Source organism: Primulina eburnea, chromosome 1 (assembly GCF_022965805.1).
Source record: "Primulina eburnea isolate SZY01 chromosome 1, ASM2296580v1, whole genome shotgun sequence".
NCBI classification, from domain to species: domain Eukaryota; kingdom Viridiplantae; phylum Streptophyta; class Magnoliopsida; order Lamiales; family Gesneriaceae; genus Primulina; species Primulina eburnea.
In genome coordinates this window covers 61,963,865-61,987,726 of record NC_133101.1, presented here as the reverse complement: position 1 = coordinate 61,987,726, position 23,862 = coordinate 61,963,865, and the positions used below count along the sequence as shown (strand labels likewise).

Genomic DNA, 23,862 nt, shown 5'->3' with positions numbered 1-23,862 from the left:
AACATTTACCACATAAATTCAATTTGAGGTAGTAAACCACCAACAGGATTCATGAAATGCAATGTCGATGCAGCCATCTTTAGGGAGACGAGCTCGATTGGATCTGCAGCGGTGGTTCGAGATCCAAAGGGTGAGTTTATGGTCTGTAGGATGTTTAAATACCAGGGGTCAATTGAAGTACGAGAAGCAGAAGCAAAGGCGCTACTTGATGCCATAACCTGGGCCGCATCTTTGGATATGCAACATATTATATTCGAAACAGATGCGAAAACCGTGGTGGAGGCGGTTCATTCAAAGTCGGTAGACCGCAGTGAGTTTGAGACAATTATTGGAGAATGATGCTCCCTTCTGTCAAAAGAACGTTTCTACAAAGTTCGCTTTATAAGACGGCAAGCGAATATGGTTGCCCACACCCTTGCTCGGGCGGCCACTTCTCACGCTAGTCCTTGTGTCCTCTTCGTTGCTCCTAGCTTTATTTATGATGTTTTAATTAATGATTGTAATGAACTGGTTTTGAGCTAATGAAATTTGTTCGGTTTTGGGTTCAAAAAGAAAAAATCTCTCAATTATAAATTTAAAATTTACAAGGAATTTATAGTATTGATAAAAAAGAAAAATTAACCTTTAACCCCTCGTAAAGTGAAAAATCATACACAGAAAAAAGATACATTGTTTTTGTTTTCTTCCCCCGATTTTAGAATTTTTGTAGTAAAATAAAAACTGATAGTACTTTTATATTCATCATTAAAAAAATATTTATCAAATTATGATCAATTTTTAATGAAACTGACTAAATGTTATTAATATTAATGATTAAAATTAGTAAATAAGAACATCATGAATAATTAAAATACAATTAATTTAAATTTAAGAACATCATGAATAATTAAAATACAAATAATTCAAATTGATTATATATTGTACAATTAGTAAACAAAAACATTGATTCAAAAATTCTGAAAAATGTCATTAGTTGAGTTTTTCTGGGTTTTTTTTTTAAAAAAAGAAGCTAAAAGACAACATTTCATCAATGAAGTAAATCCAAAGCCAAGGATTGTTACAAACAAACTCCAGATTGGGGTTAGAAGATAAAGCTTTCCTTGGCAACATGTGAGCAATTTAGTTCATGACTTTCCAAAGCTACATGGCCAATCGACTGATATCTTCACCTGGATCGAGAATCGCATTGACCGCCTGGCTTGCATCCGAGGAGATGCAAATATTGTGATGCAAATATAGTTCAGTCCCATTCGCGCGCACACATCCATACCAATTCGAATAGCTTGTAGTTCCACGCCTTTCACCGATCCTGGATATCTAATAAAACAAGCCATCGCATGCTGAACATAACCTGAAGAATCTCGTATCAGTGCTCCGACACTAAATCGATTCCTCTCACTATCATGGTTCGTTTATTTGAATGACTAATCTATTGGTTTCAGGTTTGCGATATAAATATGAAAATAAAGATTAAAATTGGACACTGAGATTTATGGGAAAAATTTCTAAAAATTATTAGAATAAAAAATATGAGCAAAATGAAAAGAATTTCGGTATAATATTTTATGATGTACAATCACACAATGTGTTTCCAAAGAGAACGCATATTCTATTAATACAAGAGAATAAATATTAATAAATATTATAAAACTAATCAATCAAATGCTATAAGATAAAAGAAGAAGTTGATAAAAAGATGATCTGAAATGAGGAAAGAACATCTCTATTAATAGAGCTCTCTCGACACGTTTCGTTCGTCTTCTTCCAACTTCCCAATGTGTTTTGCTACCAACCATCATGAATGATGTCTGTCATCCACATCATTTCGCCAAAATAATCAAATCAATACGGAACAAGATTCATTTTTAAAGACGGGTCAACGATCCTTACCCATGCATGCATATTACACTACAATGGGTTTTCGCGGCGTGCAATATGCGCCGCGGAAAGGTATCCGCAGCACGCTGCGACGCACACTGTAAAGTTGAAAGCCGTCTTAAGTTTGACACTATTGGCGGCGTGCGATTTACGCTGTGGTTTATTCTAATAACGGCGTGCAGAGTATGATGTTGATAGTTAAACTATTGACAGCGCGCATATGTACGCCGTTAATACACTATCTGCAGCGTGCAGTGTACGCCGTTAATGTTAGAAAAACATGTAAATATTAGCGACGGTTTGTGACACATCAGTCGCTAAATATTAGCGACAGTGTTTAAATTTAGCGACGGTTTCCAACTGTAATGACGGTATTTAAATTTAGCGATGATTTTATAAACCGTCGCTAAAATCTGCGTAAAAATAAAAAAAATTACTTTTATAATTTAGTAAATTTTTTAGAAAAATACAATACATCTATGATAAATAATCTCATGATCTTAATTAAAACACTTAAAAAATTAACCAAAAATTGAAACAAAAAAATGTAGCTAAATCGAAATTAAAATCGTATAAGAAAGAAAAATTTTAAGTGTTGTAAAATAGTGTGTAGGAAAATAGAACGGAATTTATTTCAAAATTTAATTAATCGGCTCAAGTGTCTTCAAAATTTATTTCGAACTTAATCATCTTATTTTTTTTAAAAAAAATCTAAAAATGTATATTTTCACATTTTATGTATCTTCATCATTCAAATTTTCATCGATCTAAAAAATTAAATAATTTTATTGTTGTGTTATAAAAATAAATGACTACTATATGCTAGTTGTATATATATATATTTCGAACAAGAACTATTATTAAGCTACGTCGAGAAAAATGAGACATCGGGATGATCGAATAGTTGAAGTACGTACTTAATGCTTTATTTGTTTAAATAACAAGTGTTAAGTTAGTAAAGATAAACTTGACTATGATACTAAATTTTATCAATACATGACCTATGACTTAGGTAAAAATTTGTGTGAGATGGTCTCACGACAAATTTTTTTTTGTGAGACAGATCTTTATTTGGGTGATCCATGAAAAAGTACTACTTTTTATGCTAAGAGTGTTGTTTTTTATTGTGAATATCGGTAAGGTTGACCTGTCTCACAGATTAAGATCCGTAAGACGATTTCACATGAGACCCACTCTATAACTTATGAGTCTCTAATTTAATAATAATATATTATAGATTAAATAGTTGTCTGCACCTATATACATATAGATATAAATATGGATATATATAGAGTACACGTATGTATATATCAAGAACAAATTACAGCAATTTGAAGACCAATTTGATTATCCTCGTATATAACTCAAAATTCAACTAGTATATCATGATTTTCCTCATGAGCTTAATTACATTGTAATTAGCATATTTTCTTCTTGTATAATGATATCTCAATCATTATTTCTAAATAAAATATGGATAAAGAAATTACAAAATTATTTGTTAGTTGCGCATTATATATATTATTACTTGGAAGTTTTGAGCATGTTCTCGAGTTGAATCGGGCAAATTCCCTGCAAAACAAGCTGGCACCGTTTGGTTTGGTTTGGTTCGGGTCAGGTTATATCGATCGGCCCCCCATTGTAAGTAAAATTAAATCGTATTTATTGTGTATTAATTTATAAATCTAAGTGAAATTACGTAGAAATGAGTCGACTGCCCAAAGATTATAAAGAACCCAAAATGACAAAATGATTGGAAATTATTTCTAATGGGAAGTTTAGGTTTTATAGGGCCTACGGAGCAGGAGACCTGTTTTTCGTAGGACCATATATCCCATTTTTTGTCTATACTAAATACAACTATAGTTTCATTCCAAGACATAATAATAATAATAATAATAATAATAATAAGTTCCTTAACTCAATTTCGTTGAAAATTAAGTTTAGAAATTGTTTGAATATATGAGTGTTTTATATATATAAGTCTCGTATGATACGTTCTTATGAATCTATATCCGTTTAACGGATCGACCAACATATATCTAGGCGTAAATTAATATTTTTGACATAAAAAATAAATTTTTGTTTTTATGATTTGGATAGATTAGGACACAAAATTGACTCATACGATGATTTTTATATTCTTTGTGTTACATGTTATATATTTTGTTTTCTAAGTTGTCTGTTTATTCCGAGCTCATCCAGTAATATGGCATTCCGGCGTGAGTTTACTAGTGGACCCCAAATATGGATATATATTCCGTCTAATACACAACGGAGACCACATAAAATATACAAAATAATAACACTGGTTTATATACACACACACACACAAATAACACTTATTTGATGAAAACGGCGGAGAAAGCAACGCGGCACCAATCAGATTCCACATCCCAATTGGCCCATCTCTTTTAGACAAATCCAACTGCCAAAGGAACTAGGCAAAAATATGTGTGAGACGGTCTCACGGGTTGTATTTGTGAGACGGATATTTTATTTGGGTCATCCATGAAAAAGTATTACTTTTTATTGTGAATATAGGTAGAGTTGACCCGTCTCACAGAATAAGATCCGTGAGACGGTCTCACATGAGACTCACTCAAGAAACTATCATCAATTTTGATAATACATTAATATGAATACAATTTACATATGACCCACCCTTTCGATTATGCAACAGCGTATGCACATCGTTCACCTTCTATGTTTAAGTTGGTGGTGTATATAAATAAACACGAGATAATTAGTAACAAATTCAATTTCATATATCTATATTTTCTCGATTGCGCGAAATTTGATTGATTTGTATTCATCATGATTAAAAACCAAGAATGACGAGGACGAATCTATTACCGCAATTCATTGTTTGTGATTTCGCGCAGAGGGCCAGAATTCTTGTGATGGCAAACTTCGGATCCATATTGATGATATATATGAATTTTTTTTAATTTCAACCTCGTCCACAGTAATTAAATCAAACCATTGAACCAACTCAATTATTAATATTGGTTTTTCATCTCTTTCTAATTACATGTTATCAGTTGCTCATTTGTTAATTAATTGTTGCAATCACTATACCTCCCAAAAGAAAAAAAATAGAGCATCACGACAACAAGACATTACAAGGAAAATTGTGTAATGCCAAGGTGTCACATCGACAAGTGAAAAATGACTAAAATTGTTAACAATCGAAAATACAAAATTAATATTTCGACAAGCCTAAAACTGAAATGTGATAATATATAACTGATCAAAATCACAAAAAACCAAACATAAATGATCAAAATTACAAATTTTCCAAAAAATATGTATATATCATATGTTTTGTATCTAAAACACTGACATTCATATTTTCTCGTCCATTCTTGATAAGTCTCGATTTCTAACTTCAGATGTCACTATTGTACAACTGAGATTTATTTGTCTCCTAGTCAGTAATATTATGTTAATATACTTTGCGTGTTAGAATGAAACAAAACATCAATATTATAGCAACTAAGGCGATTTTTTTACATGACAACTGTACTTGAAGATTATATCAGATTTGTGGTTATTATAAACTAATGGCATGCAATTATCCATCCTATGAAACTAATAATTTTTTTAAAAATAAAAAATTCTAGCAAGTTGCATGGAAGATGGCGTGCCGCGTGGACAGATGATGTAGACAAAAACTTGTGTGAGACGGTCTTACGGATCTTATTTTGTGAGACGGATCTTTATTTGGATAAACCATAAAAAAATATTACTTTTTATGTTAATAATATTACTTTTTATTGTAAATATGGACAGGGTTGACCCGTCTCACAGATTGAGATTAATGAGACGGTCTCACATGTCACCTACTCGAAGATGTAACTGCATAAAGAAAATTTTCCCTTCAAAAAGTCATAGCCACCGTCGATGAATTTTAAGAGCCTCGCTAATTAATTTAAGTTACTAATACAGATAACCATCACACCAACAATTGATTAAAATAATCAATGAAATTATATATATATATATATATATATATATATATATATATATATATATATATATATATATATATATATATATATATATATATTGAGTAAGCCAATCAATATATGGCTATATATAGTACGTAGTTGGACACGTTATTTATACGTGTTTAAATCATAAATATGGGTCAAACTATACATCCACACAGTTAAGAGAAATTAATTCATAGCGTGAATTATATGACTCGTACGTATATTATAAAGTTTTATTTGCAAAAACAAATACAATAGAATTTGAGGGATAAAGGAATGAATTAAATTTGACTCAATTTTCTTTTTTAAAAAAATAATATGGAATGTACATATAATTGGACTCAAATCATGATTGGAATTTTAAAACTTGGATAAATTTTTTACCTATTAATTAGTAAATATTATCACCATCTTTTCTCTCCTTTACTGTTGGTTTTACTGAAAGTTGATCGATTGACTTTCTTCCCAATAATAATTGATTGTTGTTCAAACTCATTTTTCAATGGCTAATTTTGTCTTAATTTCCTTTTAATAGGACATTTAATTCAACCCATTTGTGACAGTGATTAAATCTGATATTGGCACTAAAGCCAGTTGTTCAATGGTTCTCTAATATATTTTTAAAAAAATTATATCATTTGGGAAATTATTTTCAAAAGCAACTTTTCTTGAGGTTTGATTTTGAAAATGGGTCAAAGAAATTCAGAGGGTGATACCGTGTTAAGTTTCGCGTGTCCAAATTCGAATAATTAATTACATCTACAATTCTAATTTTCTTTTTAGATTTTTTTTTCTGAGTGGAAATTTTTTCCGTAAATGACCACGCTCTTTTCTTCGATTTAAATGAGAAATCGAGGAAAATCTAGAAATTGAAAATCCAAATATAAGAAAGACGAATCAATTGAACTAGTCTTTATATATTTCCAATATTAATAATTTCCATAAACACCTCATAATTCCCATAAATACCCTTGATTTTAACTCTGATTTTCTAATGTCCACTGATTAAACAAATTATCATAGATCCAGCTCATCCTTATTGCCAATTATTTTTTCACAAATATCCTAGGTCTCGTGAGTCACTTTTATGATACACATTTTTTATTTGGTTCACCAATGAAAAAAATTTAATCTTTATATCAAAAATATTATTTTTTATGGACAAGATTGACTGATCTCATGAATAAAAATCATTTGAGATCGTTTCACAAAAGACATATTCTCACACCTAAACACAGAATTCTTCCATCTTCATCACACACACACACACATATATATATATATATATATATATACACACACACGCACAAAAGAACCTTGAGAAAGCAAAACATTTGTATTAATATATACTACAAGACATGGATGAGTTCCACTGTTCTGTGTCTTTCTTCCTTGTTCTTCATGTATTATGTGCAGGCTTCGTTGCAGCAGCCTTCAACGTATCCACCATCCCATTCGAAAGAGGCTTCACAAGTTTATTCGGCGAATCGAATATCATCCGCTCCGCCGATGATCGGTCTGTTCAACTTCACCTCAACCAATTCACAGGCATGTGTGTTTGATCTTTTCTTTTTCAACATAATTTTCACGAGCCAGGAGGGAATCAATTCAAATCATGCGTTTTACACTATAATTAATGTTTATTTATATATATTTAATCAGCTTTGATTTTATTTACTCATTTGCAGGCTCGGGATTTAAATCCTCCGACCTCTACAACCATGGTTTCTTCAGCGCTAAAATCAAGCTCCCGTCCGATTACACCGCAGGAATCGTGGTCGCGTTCTATGTACGTAGAAATACATATATAATATACTCTACATGAAATTTGAATTCTAACTGGATATTATGTTGTTATGTTGCAGACGACTAATGGAGACATATTTCGAAAGACGCACGACGAATTGGATTTCGAGTTCTTGGGGAACATCAAAGGAAAAGCATGGAGGTTTCAGACAAATATGTATGGAAACGGAAGCACGGATAGAGGAAGAGAAGAGAGATACTACCTCTGGTTTGATCCTTGTAAAGAATTCCATCGTTACAGCATACTATGGACCACTAACAAAATCATGTAAGTTTTTATTTATTTTTTCATCAATAATATATAATTGTCAATTGCTTCCTTGCATGAAATTTGACCTATTCAAGATTTATACGCCGTCCCCAACATAAAATTAATAGTTATTTTTTTAAAAAAACATTTAGATTTGATTTTTTTTTAAAACTAGAAATAAGTAATTTTAGATATATATGATGGTCACATGCAAAGAGATAATATGGATATCATTAATCAGCCTAAAACGTGTTTAAGTAAGCATAGTTGGTCAATGTATATTCAATTTAAAATTTATCAAATTTTATGTATAATATTTTATTCAAAAAATTAATCAGTTCTATTTTTTTTTCTTAAACTTCTTTAGTTACTAGACATAAATTTATAATTATGCATCGCGATTCAAATAAATTTTCGACTCCAAAATTCCGATTTTTGCAGATTTTATATAGACGATGTGCCTATCCGCGAAATGGTACGCAAGGAAGCCATGGGAGGTGATTTCCCGTCGAAGCCTATGGGATTATATGCAACCATTTGGGATGGCTCCGACTGGGCTACTTCCGGCGGCAAGTACAGAGCTAATTACAAGTACGCGCCGTTCGTGGCGGAATTCACCGACCTCGTTCTCCAGGGATGCACGTCGGATCCACTAGAAGAGGTGATCGACACGGGCTGTGCTGATCAAAAAGATAGCCAACTTGATAATGCTGATTTTGCAAATATAACCCCGAAACAGAGGTTGTCCATGAAAAGATTTAGGAGTAAATATGTGTATTACTCGTACTGTTACGACATAGTGAGGTATCCTGTGGCACCGCCGGAGTGTGACGTTGATCCGGCGGAGAGGCGGCGGTACAAGGATAATGGACGGTTGAAGTTCGACAAGTTTCATAGGAGGAGTTACAAGAGGAGAGGTGAGATTTTGAAAGCTAAGCGTTATGATCAAAATGAAGACGACCAAGGCTAAAATTCATACACATGTTTTCATGTAAATAATAGTATACACATACTTTGATTTTTATATTTTTTGGTCTTTTTCTTTCTTTTCTATTTTTTTTTTTTTTGTATTAAATTGTATGCTTTGGGATAAAAATTTACACGTGGGAGCATTAGATTGGAGAGTTTATTGTCTTAATTATTATTTTTGTTTGGTTCTTGTAAAATATAAGTAAATTGTCAAGGAATGTGGAACAAAGTTGTCAACTACTTATCAAAAGTTTTATAATATGGTCTGAAGAGTAGCTATGGTGACGAATTTGAATTATTTTTTTACAATCAAGGGTCTCCAATATGGGAGATTCTTATTTATAAAAAGTCTAATTATATCATACATTATCTTCGTAAAATATCTCTGAAAACAAGTATAGATAATTAAATTATCTCGTGTTTTTAAATTTTGAACACACATATTCCTAAAAATACATATGGACGACTGTGTGCGCTCAAAATCCCTTTAAGCTCTTTTTTCAAATTTCCAAATAAAAAAAAAGATAATTTGTGATTGAGGCAAGACAGTTAAGAGTGAGTTTTATATGAAACCGTCTCACGGATCCTAATCTGTGAGACGGGTCAACCCTACCAATATTATAATAAAAATTAATACTTTTAGTATAAAAATTAATACTTTTTCATTGATTACCTAAATGAAGATCTGTCTCACAAAATATGACCCATGAGACCATCTCACACAAATTTTTGTCGACAGATAATCTCATACTAACTTATAAACATGTTGGGTTATTTGAAAAAAAAAAATGTCCCGAGACCCAATCAGAGCCCTGGGCTGAATTTTTACATACATATAATGTGATAATAATAATATTCTTGCATACAATTTTTAAAGGAGAGCTACTAATATTCTTATCAAAAAATTAAATTTTGCTCTCTAAAAAAATAATAATTTCTGCATACAATATTTTTTTAAAAAAAAAAACAAGCACAACACGCTTTTGAATATAAAGAATAATTATTAAATAGTTCTTTTAAAAATTGACAACAATATTCACAAATATCTCGTTATTGAATCACAAAATACATAGATTTTTGAAAAAGAAAAACTAGTTTAAAATATAGATAGCATTCAAAAGGGAAAAAAAAAGACTAAAAATATAGATACATTAATAAAAGACGTTCGTCATAGATAATATTAAGAATTAGAAGAAATCAAATCATGTCATTATTACTAAATATGGAAAGGTGTATGTAAGTTAGGGTAGAGTAGATGCTATCTGTGGGGGTAGTGTCTTCACAGGATCTCAGCCATTGATTTTATATGGTGATTAAATCTGGGCCTTTGATCACTTCATGGGGTGTATGTGTGTGTAAATCTGGGCCTTTGATCACCTAATGGGGCAGTACCACACAAAGTAGGGTGAAATAAACCGTAAGTTATGGAGCCTCAAGAAATATTTACTAATTTGTAATTTAACTTTTATTTTAAAAAATATATACGTGATATTTGAATCTTAAAAAGTATTTTATATTCTGCAAATGACTAATGGATCAAGATTGCATTCTCCACGAATTGGAGTTCTTGGGGGATGTAAAAGGAAAAACGTGGAGGTTTCAGGCAAATATGTGTGTGGAAATGGAAGCACAGATGGACGAAGTCGAATGAGCAAAACCCCGTAAGGCTGCGGCCACTTCGGGTCGTGGTTTGTGAGGCAGCTGAATTTAAGAGAGACCGTCACGAAAAAAGTGTGCCGAAATTCGGAAGAGAAAGCAAGAGTGTTGTGAAAAGGGGAAGGAAATCGAGAATTTATTATATGGTTTTCTGAATATCCGTCTTGCTGCTCTATATTTTTAGTATATTCGGTTCTATAAATTATATGGACATCTTGAATATGGATATGAACGTGATCGAGTTCGAGTAATCGAGTGTATTGATATTTTTTTTAAAATAAATAAAATTATAAACTGATTTTCAACTATAGAGCTCCGTGTTTGGTGCATCCAATGTAACTATGGAAGAAAAATAAAATAAATATCCAAATCACAAGCTTGGTTGTTCCGCCTGCACCCATTTAAAGATTTCAAGTTTTTGAAGATTTCTCATTGCGTTCTCCTATTTGTATCTTCAGTCCTCCGATTCCCATGGGACAGATTCTTGAAAAATTCAAAGGTAAATTTTCTTTAATCGTTGGATTTCCCTTTTGAAATTAATGGGAAACTGTTAAAATTTGGGGGTGGAAATCTTCATTCAATTTATGAACAACCTTTTTGAGTTTTTTTTTGGATGGGATCTTACTTTTCCGATCAGAGAGCTGTCGACAGCACGTCGTCGTTTTCGAATTTTGGGTTTTGTTGCCTATTTTTAATTTTCAAAATTTCGAACCAAATTACACCAATTCGTATTTTTCGAAGAATTCAAGCAAAACCATAACGTTAATTTATGTATCCTAATGAATTCAGTGCTGTCACGACATAATCTTGTTAAAACACAAGTCCCTTCAGGTCTTTGGGAGCCAAATCTAGAACCAGATGTGAACTTAATTGTCTTGTGAAACATCATGGTTTCGAGGTTATGCCGAGCAGCAATCGTAGTCATTCTAACAAAAAAGATTGAATATTATGTTTATGCAGGAGAGGATTGGAAAGAAAGGCAGATAGGCTCTATATCCAACAGAGTTTTTGATCGTGTGAATCAAGATTCCGATAGGGCTACTCTGACGTTTGAGGAGCTTTATATTGCTGTGTTACTCGTATATAAGTCAGAAGCTTCATCTGCATGATTTACTATTCATATCCATTTGACATAGTTAATTTCTCCATTTTCTAACTCTTTTAGATTGTGGGGTGGTTCTGAAATTGTTTCCATCTTTGCAGTGACATTAATAAGCGTTTGCCTGGTTCGCATTTCGACCCCCCCACAAAGGAACAAGTAAAAATTCTGATTCTGGTAAGTTACAGATTTCCATTTTTACACGCACACTGGTGACTGGTGACCTTCCATTCGTGTTACTTAAGGCCACCAACAGGGTTGTTCCGTCCATGACAAAACCGTTCCAAGTTCACATTAGACTTATATTGGAAATTATGTTCTTTTTTTTGTAACGTATAGGAGAGTGATATGAATCTTGATGGTGAACTCGACCGTGTGGAATTCGTGAATTTCATCCTGCATATAACAAGAGATACATTTGTGACAGTGAGCTGGGGATTGATCATTAGTTTGGTTGCAGCTCCAACTTTGGCTTTGTTAACTAAAAGGACAACAGAGAATGTCCCCGGTGTCGGCAAGGTGGTGCAGAAAATACCCAATTCTGTCTACGCATCACTCATGACACTTGTGGTTGTTGCATTGCAACAAAATGCAGAGAAGGTGTAAGGGGTCGCTACCTCGTAGCAAACTTGTTACTACATCGATACTCATAAACTAGCACGGAATTGATAAACGCTTGAATTTAGCTATATCTGGTACAGTAGTCTTATCATCTGTTTAGAAGTCTGTAATAACACTCTTTACCAGAAAATATTTCAACTCAGCTCACTTCATAAATTGAAAATGGTATCTGTGAACTCTATTTTCTTTCCATTTTGAATTTCGTTCCTTTCCAATTCATGCTCCGCTCCCTTTTTTCCAACAATAGCGGAACTCGAAGTTTTGGAAAGGTTATCTGGCTTCAGCTCAATTTTGTTCATGAAATTTATGTATGAAATCAAAGGATATTTATTTGTAAGGTTATTTGCATTCACCTTTAGTGCCAAACATACAAAGGAGATATGAATGCAAAGTACTCGTATGTACAAGTACGGTTTATCTTGCTAGTGTTGTATGCAGGCGAGTTTAATCAATACACACGGAAGAGCAACGGTGAGTGTTCCATCTTAATTTTTTTTAAAAAAGAAGAAGATGTCCATATGTATATTACGAGTTTAATTTACACATGTAATGGACTAATTTGAAATAATTGGGTTTTTTTTTTTTGTGAGATCTTGAAATAATTGTCTTGAAGGCACGTCTAGACCTTGGGATAGATTTTTATACATATATTGTGAACATGATTATTTACATGTTGGACTGATTGAAATAAATGTGTTATCATGAATAATATTTAGCCTAGATTGATCCAGCATTAGTTCAGCCCAAATTTTGATCCAATCATGTTGTGCATACCGGTGGGCCGTAATCCAGTCATTGGAGGGGAGAGCAACTAATATTCTTATTAAAAAAGAATTGCTCATACTTTTAAAAAAAAAAAAAATCTAAGCACGACACTCCTTCTGAGGAGTAAGGATAAAAATATTCTAAAATAAATAGCATATAGTTTTTCAATTATTTTAAAAAAAATTCTCCCTATTAAATCACAAAAACTTCACGATCTTTGAAATGAAAAATAAATTATGATATCCTCCAAAAAGTAACGATATTTACACAAATATCCTAAATAAATTAAAAATATAGACATATTAAACATTAATAATTTGTTATAGTATAAATTTGTTATAGTATTCTTGTTATGGAGTAGGTCTTTTGTGAGACGATCTCACGAATCTTTATCTGTGAGTGAGACGGTCAACCCTACTGATATTCACAATAAAATACGACTCGTGAGCTGTCTCACACAAGTTTTTGTCAATGTTATGTGTTTGGAAGTCAATAATAACTTCCAAGTCACTCAAAAGTAGCTCACAGATGGTTCGATCAAGCTTAGTCAAGCTACTGAAATAACAGTTCAAATCGAGCTCAAGAACATGTAATCCAAAGTTCAGTTGAGCCAGATTTATAATGTATATTAAATATTTTTTATCGTATATTTTATAGTATTTGATTGCTAATTTTTTTATTAGTTTTAAATAAATATGTAGAGTTGTCCAAATTTGAGCACAACAACAAATTACATATCCAAGCCAATTTTAGCAGAAATTCTCATTTCAGGGGGTTCACAAGCGGTAGTTGAATATGTCGGTTTCAGAAATCTGCCATTTTACTTCGTCATACCATGTGAAACTTTCGAGCACTTACCAAGGAATAGTTATTGCCTAATTCACCACGTACATTTGTCGTTCATGCTTGCTAAAAATGGACCTCAGCGGATTGCCTCATAATATTCTGAAAATATTTCAAGTTCCAAACGGAGAACGAAAATGTAAGGGCCAGAGAGCGATATGTGCTCAGAGCAAAACCATAAGTACCTTGGATAAGTGAACTTCATTCAAATCGACTACGAGCAACAGCAAAACGTCTAGAGAAAGTGTCACGAGGGACAGTAAATCGAGTAGAGCACAAAACTAACATGCAAAATATCTGATATCCTTGCCATCCGTATGATCGCTGCTGATGTATCCACAGCACTCATAATATGATGATTAAAAGAGAGGGGGGTATAAAGGGCGTTGATGACAGATTTATTTTGGCAGACACCACACATGACCTGGTTATACAGGAACTCATAACACCGGTCACCATGGGCAGTACGGACCCGGTTAATGATATCAAGCTGAGCCCAGCTTTTGCAGTCTAGCTTTGGCAGTATCCAATTGTGCTGCTCAAATAATCAACAAAGACAATTACAACACTAGACTACATACAAAGACAAATAATATTGACATGATTAAGAGCAAACTTACTTTGTTCTGATGCCGTTGCTTTTTGAAAGGTCGTTCGAAAAAATATATTCCCATTTTTCTGATATACAGCCTGAATGATGAAACAAAATTGTTCTATGAAATTAACTTCAAATTTATCAAATTTGACTATTTAGAATAATGTAATTTATCATATGGCACCACAAGCATGACTATTTAGAATTATCAAATTAAAACAAGTAGGTTGGGGGGCAGATAATGTAATTTTGTCCCTTTCCTCCTTTAGTATCAAAATAATATGACCTATAATAGACAACTGAAAGAAAGCATACTGCAATGCGATTATTTTCCCTGTACAGCCAGCTCATGATTTTGTTTTTAGGCACGGCTGCTCTGCTTGTAAACTTACACAAAGCATTAAAAGTGACCTGGGGATTAACTAAGGTTCCAGAAGAAATCATGAGGATGATTTGAAAACTAGGCTCGGGAAACGGGAATTAGGAATCGGGTGCAGAACTTGGATTTATGGAAGATAAATAACAGCGAATGCGTTCATATAACTAATCAACAGGCGGAGAGAAACACAAGGATAACCAAATTTCACGTTCGCTAGTCAACATGTACGCAATTAAAGCACCCATAAAATCGACATGAGGCCGGTTAAAACCAACAATAACTTTGACAGTGAGGATTATCCCAAGGTTTAAGATAAAAAAACAGGTGGCAAAAAAGAGTAAGTGCATTGCCAATTCTAAGCTAGATCACAGTTCATACTTTAATCCCCTATTCTTTACAAAATGTTCTCTTCATTCTCACACAATGTCGCAACTTTTTCCACACATTTTATTAAAACAGTTTTCTTAAAGCCTCAAAATATAATTTAAAAATTATATGTTAACTTTGATATGAATGAAAGCCAACAACATAATATCCCCTAGGTGGCTTCTGAATCTACAAACTAATTTCATCTTTGGCTGCTTCACAACCACAGCACAACTGAAACTCACAAAACAAAACAACTATTGACTCTGTTAAACGATCAAGCTACTTAAAGACTACCCATTCAAAAATAACAACCCAAAATTAGTGCACGGACATAAAGATTAAATTTGTAAAATTCAAACCAAATTACAACACATTATAGCATCGATAATGCTTAAAATCAATAGTTAAACGACTTACTGAGTCAGAAAATCATACCCGAGAGGAAGAAAGGTTATTTATCTCGGCTAAAGCAACTTCGTGACTTCTAACCTGTGAGTACGATTAACCCATTAATATTTCATAGACACCGACCGCGGACACACAGGAAACAACCAAAAGCAGGATTGACCAGAATTCAGCGGCAAGACTTATTTTTTAGGAAATTTTTGTAAAATTAAAATTATTTCGTTTATGAGTTAATCTTCTCACACCCACTCTCTCTGCCCAAGAGTTAAACAAGTTGCAGTAGTGCGAACAAATTTTTTTTAAAAAAAAAAAAAGAAAAGAAAAAAGGTAATTTATACAGCCAATGTCAGCCCCCACACCACCAAAAATCAAAGAAAAACAAAAATTGATTCAGCCACGCCAAAGCCATCTAGAATAACAGTAATCTTATGCAGAACCGATACACTTTCATGCATATATGGGGGTAATTGATTGAAATACCTGCTTGAGAAGATCGGAATAGGACGACGGATTTGACGACACTGGAGTCGACATGACAAATGGGGTTTTGCGAACGGAATCCGATTGGGAATATTTGACGAAGCGAACTCTGTTTCGCCATTAATTTACAAAATTAATTTGAAATATACACACAGAATAATAATACCTCCGTCAAAATAATTGTGATACATTTCCTTTTAGCATAAGCATATTAATTTGATAAAATTTTAATATCGATTTTTAGGAAATAAAAATATATATACAATATTTAGAAAATAACAGAAGGCCTGGTATGTATCCGTATCGGGGAAAAATTCTCACTACCTGTGAGATTAGTAATTAATTCCATGTATTTGATTTTTATCGGTGTATCAGTTTTTAAAATTTTGAGTAACTCTCGTGTGATGTCAGGTCAACTGGATTCATAATTTCAACGAAAAGTAATATTTTATCATAATTCGAATTCAGTCGAAGATTTATGTTCTAAAAGTGATGAGTGAGAAGTTTTTGGGACCAGTATCACCTACAGTGGTGGTGGTAAGCACAACACATGATGATGTGCTTACATGACATTTTTATTTTTATTTTTTGCTTTTCCCACTTATTTCCCTCTTTTTTTCTCTTTTGTTTTCACCTCATTTTTCTCAATTTTTTTCCTCTTCCAAAAACATTATTCACACATTTTTATACGAAAAAATATGGCACTTTAATTCTTTTATGTTAAATTAATAATTTTGCAATTAAAAATTACTATATTAAATTTTTAAATGTGAAAACCATATCATTTTTTTCGAATTTAATGAGTATTATTAATTTTATTTTTCAATGAACAACATTTTTAACAATATAAAACTATTAACATGCTTAAATTAAAATTTAGAACATTTTCATCATGCAATATCAAAAACTAATATATATATATATATATATATATATATATATATATATATACACACACACAAATTATATATATACACAAATCTCCTACAACGATAATATTTAAATGTAGCATCGGTAAACGCAAGCAATACACACAATTAATAAGAGTTGCAGATCAATATCACCATAAAAATACAAACCAACAAAATCAAATAAAAAATTCGATAACCAAACAATTAGAAAAAAATTATACATTTAAAGGAACAAGAAAATCGAATCTTGTATGTTATAGTATCTCCTGTAGAAATAAAAAAAAAATGAGTGATAGAGAAAAAAATGAGAAAAATAAGAAAATGGGTAAAAGAAGACGAGATGAACTAGCCGAGAAGAAAAAAAATGGAGGAATAATGTTTGTAAATAATGTTTGTAGAAGAGGGGAAGAAATGGAGAAAAATGGAGAGAAAACAAAAGAGAAAAAGAGAGTGAAAAAAGTGGGAAAAATTAAAAAACAAATGCCATGTAAGCACAGCACATGCTGTGCCATTGTAGGTGATCCGGGTCCAAGTTTTTGTGGTTCGCTTTCTTTAGATTTATCGATTTTAATTAATAAGTAATAGGACGTTGCCATATTTAGCATGAAAATTCGCATATTTTGCATGAGAATCAAAAATGGTGAAACAACCACCAGTTTTGGACGCCTTCCCTTGTTGAATCCGCAGCCCACCATTTCATCGATCCTTGGCGGCTTGCCTGAAAAATCAAGATACGGAACAAAAAAGAAGATGCAGATCTTCAAAATCAATGCCAAACAGAAAACGAATACACACAACAGATACATAGAATATTAATGGAGGATGACAAGGAAGGAGACATCAGGGTTCCGTTGATCTCTTTCCTCTTTTGCCTGTGCCTCATCACCGGCGGAATATTCCTCGCCTTATACGTCTTCGTCCCCAATCTTTCTCAGCCATGGTACCCAGTCACAGCATTCGTTCTCATCGGACTGCCCTGGGTATTCTGGTTCTTAACCTACTTATACGCCTGCATGAAAGGATGCTTCGGCGGTGGCGCAGTAGACAGCCGACAGATCTCCAGCAGACAAACCACCCGGAACGTCTCCAACTCCGCCTCGCCTCCGCCATGCAGAATCATGGTAACCAACAGAGCGGTTGAGTGAATTCATCCGTCGCCTCTTCCAGGGAATCCGAGATGCCGTTGACCTACTCTGTGTAATTATATAATATTCAGCTTGTTCAGTTGTTTGTTTATAAATATAAATTTTCTGATCATGTATTAATGTTGGGCATAGCTGAACTCTATAGTTAATTTCATACGTTTTTTTAATTTCTCTTTTATTTACTTTAAAGTTTATATGGTCGCAATTTGCTTTGTTTGAGTAAATTAATTCCTCTTTAAAATTATATATATGTTCAGTAAATCAAATTAAACATAATATTTTTCACTTTGTTACTTGGTTTTCCTAAAAACTCTACCACGGAAATTTCACAAAAAAATATTCTCAGACAATATCTTTGAAAAATCAGTACATAATTTGAAGCAAGTTCTTGGAAAGTACATGCATGCCAACGTTTCTTGTGCTTCTTTAATCTTTAGGTATATCCATCCCTCAAGACTAGTGGTGCCTACCAAATTTAGAAAGAGTTTCACGTAATTCTAGCTCAAATTATCAAGAAAATATCTACATTAGAATAAATAATATCATAATAAACGTCATTTGTTCGATCGACACAAAAACAATATTGATCTGTCAAAATGTGTCTAAGATTGGTGCATGCATTCACAAGAAATTTCCATGTAAAATATATAGTAGACATCAATTTCGGAAAGTGCGCAGCAAATTAAATGAAGCAGAGTTGAGATTTTTAGCAGGATACTGTAATTTGTGATGTTTTTCTCACGAAAAGGCAAGATCACTTATCTGTATTTGCACCAAGAACTTTCGAACCCTGCCAACAGATAATTACAAATACCTTAATCTTCCGCCCCTCTACTTTGATGTGACAATTACCTATGTTCATATAATATTGTAAATGTGTTCATGGAGCACCGACAAAATTTAAAGATTACTTTACGTCATTATATAATATTCAATACGAAATCAAACATCCCACATTTACCCAACATGGTTAGCAGGTTCTGAGAAGGGGAATTGGTCTTCAAAAAGATGATACAGAAGAACACAAAAAGTGGTATGCTTTTTAATATAAAGATAGCAACAACTCTTGTTCTTTCAGGGAAAAAAAGTAGTAATCCGATGTTATCATAACTTAGTTGCTTCACTCTACAGCATTTCTCCCAACAGATTTCAATGGTTAGTATTTGTCTTTTATGCCTTTTACCATATTTCTATTCAAAGTACTGAAACTATGATGTCCGCATTTGTTCTTATGCAAACTACTCCACTTGACAATAAAAAGGTCCCATGCAAGCATCCCTTTAGCCCGTCGGACTAACATATCAGTTGGATGTGAAAGTTGCCTTGAAATTCAATAAATACAGCATAAGAAAAACAACTGAAAATTATATATGAAAATACTCGTTTTCTTTAGTAAAAGTTTGCACCAATCATGTTCGAAATAACATAGGTGAAATTGGGAGATATGCATCGAGTTGAAGAGGTAACAAAATGAAGTACCTGGTCTATGGAAAGCGGAAACCACTCTTCTATATACTCCTGATGGACAAGGTGTTTCTATATATGAATAACATAGTTGCAGAAAGCCACAACAAGAGCAAAGATATCATCAAACGATGAAAACCTACAAATAAACTTGCAAATAAGTCGGTCTTACTACCTGGCTTACCTGACCACCTAGCTCAGCATGTCTTTCAACTCTACAACCTTCACTTCTCAATAGCGTCTGTCTTTCATGGCGTCAACTCATATATTCTCCCTCATTTCCTCCATTCTTCTCTCTATATACCGTCTTATGCCAAACTACATCAACTAAGTATCCCTTCATCAAATCTATCCAATTAGGCAGATTCCGATTCCAATGCCAATCAAATTCAATTGCCTTTCTCTTTTGAACCCGTTTCCTCAACATGGAGAGCACTCCCAACTCCTCCAACCGATCCACTCGTGTGCATCCTACGTCAACATCCTTCTTTCATATCAAGAATTCTATCTATTCAATCTTTAACTGTGTCGGGGCGTTTGGTGCTTATAGCTGCAACCACCTACAAGTTCTCCCAGCTCTAACTCATCCATTAGTGTTCAACCCTTTGTCCGGTAAGTGATACTATGATAAGTGGTAATATGGACCTCCATTCTCTAGTCCTCGGCTCTGGTGTGTCGCCGGATCAATAAATGGTGGAATATATGTGGCAAGTGGTTTAGGCGCACAATATCAAGGTGAAGTAGCACGGTCCATGGAAAGATGGGACACGTCAAAGAAGGATGTCGATTGGCACTGGGACAAGAGCTTCGTTCAAATATGAAAGGCTTAGTCGAGAAGCTTTCGAAGTATTAGGATATAGAGGTAAACTATGCATGGTAAATAAATGTAAAAGGTAAAGCGTTAAAAGAAGGGGCGGTTTATGATGTTGTGATGAATCAGTGGCATGAAATGGATGGAACGGGCCAGCAGCAGTATGCTCAAACTATTCCCACTATAACGGGGCCAATACCAAAAACAAACTAAAACCAATCAAATGCTGTCTTTTTCATGTACTTATTTATTCGGAGAAGGTTTTAGGATAACTTGCATGGGTACAAAAAAAAATTAGATAACTTAATCTTTCACACAACCAGAATCTAGATAAACGCTACAGTTCGCATTCTCCACTTTAATTTTTTGAGAACATATGCTATTGGAATCACACTGGGTAACAACTACAGCTACATGCAATCCATTTTCCACAAAGATTTCCATTTATTCTACTTTTACCAATTTTTGCTAAACTATCAACAAAGACCGCGTCATAGAACCTCATGTCAACTTTTTTATCAAGCGGAACGCTTACAAGGACCTTTATCCCGACGAGTTTGATACAGAACTAAAGGCAGAGATAACTGCTCCCTACCACAAATTGGCAGCCTAAACTATGTTATCCCGACCTAGACTTTAACCTTCAATCGTAGTTCTAATTATTTTATTTCCATAACTTTAACACAGGTTATTATATAATCAGATACATTAACAACTTTAGGTCCCCTAACATTCACTGGTTTCCAACTATTTCCATGCCAAAGGTACTTTCAGTATAAATTACATTCCAAGAAAAAAAATACAGATAAAGGCATTTTTTCACAATTAAAGACTAAAACCAAAAAGAAGTAAATGTGATCTATGTAGCAAACAAAACCAACAGTGCACTGTGTTATTTATGTTTAGTTAATAGATTATGAGGGACGATTTTATATTTTTTATTTAAAACAAAGTACATATCAATCATCTGGCTCATCAGAATATCATCATTTGATCTCTGCAATTGCTTGAGGATATTTGTTGGATATTTGGGAAGCAAAATATAAGAATAACAAGGAAGAAACAATTTGAGAAAACAAACAATATTATTATTAAACAACTAATTGGTCATTTATATAACATAACCAAGATAGAATCCTAATCAAAATAAAATTATAGAAGTCTGAATACCAAATAGAATCTTAAAAGATATTATAAATATATTATTATAATCCTAAAATAATAATAGATAAAATCAGCTTCTTTTTAGTCATCCAAAATCAACAATATTACCATGCAAAGATTTGGAAGACGTATGGTTCAGCTATTATCTAATCTACACAATTATTCTTGTATTCAAGTCAAAACTTTCTGTTTTTTACATGTCACCTTTTAGTTCACCGACAGAAATCACTTCACCATCTGATATTGCTCTGTCTCAGACAGCACAGGGAAGTACAGAGCTTGCAAGAAGACTTGATGAGCAAATGCTAAATAAACTGAAACAAATCCTCTTACATCAGATAGTGTAGCATCTTCATTAAACAAAATCATCATTTTTACATTGGAAAATCTTGTGTGTAGCAAGCTATCGATGCACAAAGAAATTTGTACACCACCATCTCTGAGTCTCCGTAACAATAACATGACATCACTTCGACGTACCATAAAAATACGATATTGGCTTATATTATATTACAAGAAAGCTAAGAAGTATTTAATAGTTTCTTCTAAGTTCTAAGAGAGAACATTTCAAGTTATTTTAGTCTTATTTAGCACATATTCAAATATTCAAGGAGCCTCATGGATCATAGCATTGTAACATATCCTAAATCATGCAGTTCCATGCCCACACATTCTTCTGCGGCATTCTATCAAACAACTTGCGCATGTTTCTTGAAATGTATACATTAAATAGTGACCTGAATTTTGTAATTTACCAACATATGATCGAAATATATTAAAAGGTGCAAGTAATTATTCACTGGAGAAAAATATTTGCAATCAAGTCATGTATTTCATGAAACCAATAAAAAAATTCAAAGGATGCAGCAATCAATTCGGAGAACGTAAAGATGCATTAGACTCTTCTCTCGGGACCATATTTATATTAACATCGGCAGCCTTCGTAGTTAGAAATTAGTTGTGGTAATCATGGAAAATGTGTGCAAGAGTAAACAATCAACAATCTCGATACAGGAATTTTCTATATATGAGCCAATAATTGCTTTAAACCATCTTGCAAATGAAATGGGTTCGGTTGGGGAGACAGGTGACAACACTCAAATTCTCCCTTCACAACGGTTGGTACAGAAAAACTTTCTAACCCAGAAAATTTAAATTTTGCCTGCAAAGATTGACATGTATAGCCTATGTTATCTACATTTTTGAGTGATTCCTAGAGGAGACTGCCTGCTGACACTAACCATGTGTGGCCTGAGTAATGCTACATTTGATTGATCGATGCTTCTTATATTCTGAAATCTTCATTTGCAGGTTATTCGGAAAAGTTGCCGTCATAACTGGTGGAGCAAGGGGAATAGGAGCTGCCACGGCAAAACTATTTTCCGACAATGGTGCTCATGTTGTAATTGCCGACATACTAGATGATTTAGGCACAGAACTAGCCGAATCAATCCAGGGTAGGTACACCCACTGCGATGTTTCGAAAGAATCCGAAGTAGAACAAGCAATCCATCTCGCCGTTCAATGGAAAGGGCGCCTGGACATCATGTTCAACAACGCCGGCATATCCGGGCCAGAAGGAAGCATCACCAACCTCGAGATGGACCAAATGATGACCCTTCTAGCCATAAACCTGAACGGCGTAGTACACGGGATCAAACACGCCGCACGCATCATGATCGAAGGTAAGAAAGGAGGCAGCATCATCTGTTCATCGAGCTCGGCAGCAATCATGGGAGGCCTGGCATCTCATGCATACACAGCGTCGAAAGAAGCCATCCTTGGACTGGCGAGGAGCACGGCATGTGAACTGGGCGTGCATGGGATTCGGGTGAACTGCGTTTCGCCGCACGGGGTGGCGTCGGAAATGCTTGTGGGTGGGTTCAGGAGGATTCTTGGGAGGGAGGATTTGAGGGCGGAAGACGTGAGCAGGATGGTGGGGGAAAGGGGGAGTCTTCTGCGGGGGAGAGAGGCGAGGGTGGATGATGTTGCTCGAGGTGTGTTGTTTCTAGCAAGCGAAGAAGCAGGATATATCACTGGGCATAATCTGGTTATAGATGGAGGCTACACTTCTGGTTGCAGCCATTTGAGTTTCATGTACCAAGGCTGATGCTATAACTATATCCAAATTGTGAATAAATAATAAATGATATATTATCATATTAATTGATGCTCAATTTTACTTTTTATTTTTATTTTATTTTAGTTTTTTTGCTTTTCTCAATAATAATATAACAAAAGATAGAGCGTTGAA

General features: G+C 33.7%; 3 protein-coding genes and 1 pseudogene across 3 annotated transcripts; all 4 read left to right on the top strand.

The window, feature by feature from the left end:
• The first annotated feature begins 7,172 nt into the window (after positions 1-7,172).
• LOC140838280 (probable xyloglucan endotransglucosylase/hydrolase protein 30) lies at positions 7,173-9,057 on the top strand. Its single transcript, XM_073204458.1, has 4 exons — positions 7,173-7,424; positions 7,565-7,665; positions 7,742-7,950; positions 8,374-9,057. Exons 1-4 carry the CDS (start codon positions 7,235-7,237, stop codon positions 8,900-8,902), a joined length of 1,029 nt encoding a protein of 342 aa, XP_073060559.1. The 5' UTR covers positions 7,173-7,234; the 3' UTR covers positions 8,903-9,057.
• A 1,514-nt stretch (positions 9,058-10,571) lies between these two features.
• LOC140838273 (uncharacterized) lies at positions 10,572-12,469 on the top strand. Its single transcript, XM_073204448.1, has 4 exons — positions 10,572-11,056; positions 11,518-11,644; positions 11,761-11,833; positions 11,996-12,469. The coding sequence occupies exons 1-4, from the start codon at positions 11,029-11,031 to the stop codon at positions 12,260-12,262; spliced, it is 495 nt and encodes a 164-aa protein (XP_073060549.1). The 5' UTR covers positions 10,572-11,028; the 3' UTR covers positions 12,263-12,469.
• A 5,370-nt stretch (positions 12,470-17,839) lies between these two features.
• On the top strand, positions 17,840-20,666 carry LOC140809322 (F-box/kelch-repeat protein SKIP25-like; annotated as a pseudogene).
• A 1,015-nt stretch (positions 20,667-21,681) lies between these two features.
• LOC140838255 (short-chain dehydrogenase reductase ATA1) lies at positions 21,682-23,733 on the top strand. Its single transcript, XM_073204425.1, has 2 exons — positions 21,682-22,726; positions 22,920-23,733. Exons 1-2 carry the CDS (start codon positions 22,578-22,580, stop codon positions 23,716-23,718), a joined length of 948 nt encoding a protein of 315 aa, XP_073060526.1. The 5' UTR covers positions 21,682-22,577; the 3' UTR covers positions 23,719-23,733.
• Positions 23,734-23,862: the final 129 nt, after the last annotated feature.

Excerpts from the sequence above, each read along its gene's own strand:
- LOC140838273 (XM_073204448.1), top strand. The coding sequence starts at position 11,029 with ATGGGACAGATTCTTGAAAAATTCAAAG. Across the intron at positions 11,645-11,760 it reads GCTGTGTTACTCGTATATAA|TGACATTAATAAGCGTTTGC; the intron begins GTCAGAAGCTTC and ends CCATCTTTGCAG. Across the intron at positions 11,834-11,995 it reads AAGTAAAAATTCTGATTCTG|GAGAGTGATATGAATCTTGA; the intron begins GTAAGTTACAGA and ends TGTAACGTATAG.
- LOC140838280 (XM_073204458.1), top strand. The coding sequence starts at position 7,235 with ATGGATGAGTTCCACTGTTCTGTGTCTTTCTTCCTTGTTCTTCATGTA. Across the intron at positions 7,425-7,564 it reads TCACCTCAACCAATTCACAG|GCTCGGGATTTAAATCCTCC; the intron begins GCATGTGTGTTT and ends ACTCATTTGCAG. Across the intron at positions 7,666-7,741 it reads GAATCGTGGTCGCGTTCTAT|ACGACTAATGGAGACATATT; the intron begins GTACGTAGAAAT and ends GTTATGTTGCAG.
- LOC140838255 (XM_073204425.1), top strand. The coding sequence starts at position 22,578 with ATGGAAAATGTGTGCAAGAGTAAACAATCAACAATCTCGATACAGGAA. Across the intron at positions 22,727-22,919 it reads CAAATTCTCCCTTCACAACG|GTTATTCGGAAAAGTTGCCG; the intron begins GTTGGTACAGAA and ends CTTCATTTGCAG.